Below are 4,941 nucleotides of genomic sequence, written 5' to 3'. Positions count from 1 at the left end.
CTATTTTAAAAAAAGAAAAAAGAACGGAAGAAAACATTGGGATTTCATATTGTCCGTAGAGGCCTTAAAGGCCAAGCTTGGCGATAAGTCTTGATGCAAGCCTAATAATCTTTTAGATATATGCTGCTTCAACTGATGACCCAGATTTTGTTTAGGTTTTTATCACTAATTAGTGCATGTACTGTCGTTGAATTTTCCAAATATATGTTGTCTGGTAAGACCTTGGCGCGCCTTTGGTAATAAAAGTTGATAGATTTATCCATGACTTTTTACCACAAGTTGCATTTAGGCAGACAATGCCTGAAGACATACATCGTTGAAACTGTCCTCGATATATGAAAATGATAAGTGAAGAGAATTATATTACTCAGCGTATGACAACAATATTAATTACACATCATATATGATATATGCTATATATACAATAAAAAACATTAAACACCTACAGTAATTAACCAGATTCATATTTGACGGCAAGAGTGTATCACTGTGTGCAGCCATCTTCAATAAGATTGAAGATTTAGTGCGAGTCATTATATCTTTCTCATCTTAAGGTAGTTGAGAAATGGTTTATGTGGAACAGGTATCCACTTGACAATCCAACCGATTGGCCAAGAGGCTGCTGCGATTCCAATGCATGCGCACCATTGCACCCAATTCAACCTTTCTGTATCTGCAAACTTCTTCAAAAACTCTACCATGACCACCTGAAGGACAACGGTTATTGCTATGATTCCCAAAAACAACTTGCTCTGATGTATCCCCTTGAAGATGTTCTTCTTCTCAAGCTTTCTTGCATTGAATTCATTGAAGACTTGGCAAAGCACAAAAGTATTAAAGATCAATGTGTCATTTACCTTCTCAGTCACACCAAAGATGGATTCACCTTTGAATTGCAGGGTCGAGAGGATAGCTATCTGATATAAAGCTTGGGCTAAGAGGTTTCTCCACATAATGTTGGTAATTAGCGGTTCATTCCGACCCACAGGTTGTCTCTTCATGAGCTCCTTGGTGGGCTTTTCTGTTGCGAGAGCCAGGGCACCCAACGTGTCCATGATCAAGTTTACCCATAATAACTGTACTGCTGATAATGGGACTTCACCAGCTGAAACTGCAGCCACGAAGTTGATCACAAGAGCAGCAACATTTACGGTGAGTTGAAATTGGATGAACTTCTGGATGTTGTTATAGACACATCTTCCCCACCTAAGAACTGTGACCACAGAAGCAAAATCATCATTCATAATGACAATGTCTGAGCTTTCCTTAGCCACCTCGGTGCCTTGAATCCCCATTGAAAGTCCTATATCAGCTTCTTTCAATGCTGGTGCATCATTTGTGCCATCACCAGTAACTGCAACCACATGGCCTTTTTGTTTTAAACATTCTACCATCAGAAGTTTGTCAAAAGGAGAGGATCTTGCCATCACACAAATTTTTTCAACTTTCTCCAATCTCTCCTCTGGTGTGTATTTTCTGAATTCCTCACCTTCTACTACTGCTCCACCGAGAATGTCTTGGCCCGGCCTTAGTATTCCACATTCAGTGGCTATAGCTTTTGCTGTGAAGACATTGTCTCCAGTGATCATTTTGATGTTCACACCAGCATATTGGCAATCTTCTACAGCTTTCTTCACCCCTGGACGACATGGGTCCTTAAGTCCCACCAGTCCTAAAAGGGTCAAACCATCTTCTTCTAGCCTTTTATGTTCTTCGTCATCTACAGTATCTTCTTCTGAAACTGGCTTATGGGCAAAAGCAATGCACCGGAGGCTGCTAGCTGCCATACCTTCAATAATTTTCTCAAATTTCATCTTTTCACCATCATCTAGATCTTTAATAATTCCAGAAGCATCATAGTAGCTTGAACACATCTTCAGTATCATTTCTGCAGCTCCTTTCCAGTGTAGGTGGGTTGTGTTGTCTACCTTTCTCCTCATCAGGACCCCACTTCGTTTCTTCTTGGAATTGAATGCTTCGACAAAAAGAACCGTGCAACTTTGCGTCAATTGTTCCATTTCCATGTTTAGCTCCAGAACAGCCCATGAAAGAATTGCTTTTTCAGTAGGACTGCCTGAGAACTCGATTTTAGATCCTGAACTAGGTTTGAAAACACTACCAGTTGTGTTCAGAGCAACTCCTTCATGGAACATTTGAAGAATATGTGGAGCAATTGAGTGAGCATTAGCTACAAAAGATTCTTTCCCAAGCCAAGACTTTGTCACCTTCATTTGGTTCAGCGTGAGAGTGCCTGTTTTGTCAGTACAAATGGTGGTGGCAGAGCCCATGGTCTCACAGGCAGAGAGCTTCCGCACCATTGCCTGATCAGCCATCATTCTCTTCATAGAATAAGCAAGTGTAAGCGTGACAGCCAGTGGTAAACCTTCAGGAATTGCTACCACGACAATTGTTACTGCAGCGGCTACAACCCCCACGACAGCATTGACTATGTCGTCAACCTTTGTCTTGCTGCCATTGAACTCCCTAATTCCATTCTCATCTTTTGTATTTCCTGTGAAGTAGCGAACCAACAAGACTACGAGAACGAGGAAAGCGACTGCCAAACCAACCTTACCTACTGATGACGCTAGCGTGTTGAGGCGAGCTTGTAAAGGTGTCTGTTCGCTTGTTTCACGGTTGATGGAACTCATCATCTCGCCCCATGTTGTGTTCTTGCCCACCGAAGTGACAAGCATTTGAGCATAGCCATCGACTACCTTAGTACCAGAGACTAAAAATGGATGCCTGCAATTTACTTCTACGTGATCACTCTCCCCTGTCATACTAGATTCGTCCACTTGCAATGAGTGCCCGTCTAAGAATAGCCCATCTGCTGGAACTTGATCTCCGATCTTTAAGCAAACGACATCTCCAACGACAGTTTCAAAAACTGAAATAGGTTGACGCCGTCCAGCTCTCAAAACATCAACTTGGATATTGTTGCTGACTTTGGATAACTTGTCAAATTGTCTATTTTGTCTGAAATTACTTACGGCGGAAACAACGATGACAAGAAAAACAGCAACAAATATGCTTCCACCATCATACCATCCTTCTTTTAGTCCATGCTCTTTTATGCCAAATGCAAGAGAAAGTGCTGCACAGCCTAGAAGGATGAAGATGGTAAGATCCTTGAAGGCTTCCACTACAAAATGGAAGAAGCTCTTTGTTGGGGGTCTTTTATACGTGTTTGAACCAAAAGCCTCATGTCGACGAGCAATGTCTTCAACATCCCCATGAATCCCGGATTTAACATTGATTTCAAGACTGGATGCTACTTCATCAACCCCTCCAATTTCTCGGAGCTTGTCAACATTTTTCTCTTTGACGAGCTTAGTCAGAGTTGTTTGATCGATTTTGAACCCGTAGTCTGAATTCAGATCCAAAACTACGAAAGATGGTAAGCCTGAAACTTTGGCCTTCTCGGGTAGAGAATCCTTGGAAGTAGGGAATAGTAGGGCTCTAGAACAATAGATGGACACAAAAGCCCAGTGCCATCTCTTGTTGGGTTGGCCGAGGGTGCTTGATGCATGAAGTAAAGACTCTATTACAATGCTAGACATTGGTTTAGAAAACACGAGAGGAAAGTAAAAGAAGCAGGTAACTGAAAAATGTGGTTTTTAGGAAGGAAGGAAGCGACAATTTTGCTTTGGAAAGAAAAGAAATTGACACAGAAGTAATTAGAGAGACAAGAGCAGCATATATAGGGATTTTTTTTTTTTCCTTATGGGGAGGAAATGGAGCAAAATGAGGATAACGGAGGTATGTCGCAAATCGAAATGGTAGAGACGCGTATATTGGCTACAAACTCTGGCTGAAATAGCACAGTTGTCAATGAGCCATAAGGTTTTTATGTAGGGAATGGATTAGATGCGCTGCAATGAACAATGGAAAAATCACTTTTTTTTTTTTTTGAAAGAACGGAAAAATGACTTGGATACGAAGTTGATGATGGCATTCCAGCGTAACGGCGTTCTCATTATATAGCTCCGGGAGGATAATGACATGTGTACGTACGCGGCGGGGGGGCGACGTAATTTCCTGCTGCATTTCTTTCCTTTTGTTCCAAGAGATACCGAGAGGTTTCGATGTAGAATCGTAGCGTGATATACGCGCTGGCCTCGTTCTCCATCCAACTTGAAATATTTTATGTTTTTTTTTTATAGCCTCTGTTTTAAATTGCAATGAGCGGAAATGACTTTCTTCGCGTCTTGTTTGTGGCCGTTGTTTTACTTTTGAGAGACAAGCCTTCGTATTCTCTTACAAAAAAAAAAAAAATGAGGTTCCTCTCACTTGACTTGGGTTTAAGATATTTCTTATTTTTTGAAGGTAACATATCTGCACATCATAAAATTCTATTTAGTATCAGGGCCCCGTCGTTTTCGTTTTGGAAATAATTTGGAAATCATTTTCATCCCATCGCATCTTATTTTTTTTCTCAAATATCACTCTAACATAAATATTTTTAAATTTAAACTAATTATTACAACTTTTTCAAATTTTCTAACAAAAAAAATAAAAATAATTCAATTTTTTCAAATCTCAAAACAGAAATAATAGTAAAAATTATATTCTAACAATATTTTAACTTGATAATATTTTTTATTTAATTTTTTCTTTCTCCTTTTCCAAATCTCAAAAAATACTTAAATCAAACTATCTTACTATTATTCACAAATCATGTTATTACTATTCACAAAATTTTCATCTCATCTCATTTTCCAAACATCTCCTAAGAGCACTTGAGCATACTCGATCGAAAAATCATAAGTTTTATCAAAACCTAAGCATACTTGAGCATAAAAAATAGGGTAATGATAGGGTTACTATCTTATTACTACCCATTTACTATGTTCATTTTAATTTTTTTATTTGTTTATCATTTTCTTTTAAGTATTTTTTTAATATCCTTAACTATTAAGAAAAAATTAAAATATATAT

The 4,941-nt window shown here is 38.9% G+C and overlaps 1 protein-coding gene across 1 annotated transcript; it reads right to left on the bottom strand.

Moving 5' to 3' along the window:
- Positions 1-361: 361 nt before the first annotated feature.
- On the bottom strand, positions 362-3,930 carry LOC121250259 (putative calcium-transporting ATPase 13, plasma membrane-type). Its single transcript, XM_041149319.1, has one exon. The coding sequence runs from the start codon at positions 3,561-3,563 to the stop codon at positions 534-536; it is 3,030 nt and encodes a 1,009-aa protein (XP_041005253.1). The 5' UTR covers positions 3,564-3,930; the 3' UTR covers positions 362-533.
- Positions 3,931-4,941: the final 1,011 nt, after the last annotated feature.

The sequence above is a fragment of the Juglans microcarpa x Juglans regia genome, chromosome 1D, assembly GCF_004785595.1.
Source record: "Juglans microcarpa x Juglans regia isolate MS1-56 chromosome 1D, Jm3101_v1.0, whole genome shotgun sequence".
In the NCBI taxonomy this organism is placed as follows: Eukaryota; Viridiplantae; Streptophyta; class Magnoliopsida; order Fagales; family Juglandaceae; genus Juglans; species Juglans microcarpa x Juglans regia.
The sequence above is the reverse complement of the archived record's forward strand: the minus strand, read 5'-3'. Positions and strand labels throughout refer to the sequence as shown.

Excerpts from the sequence above, each read along its gene's own strand:
- LOC121250259 (XM_041149319.1), bottom strand. The coding sequence starts at position 3,563 with ATGTCTAGCATTGTAATAGAGTCTTTACTTCATGCATCAAGCACCCTC.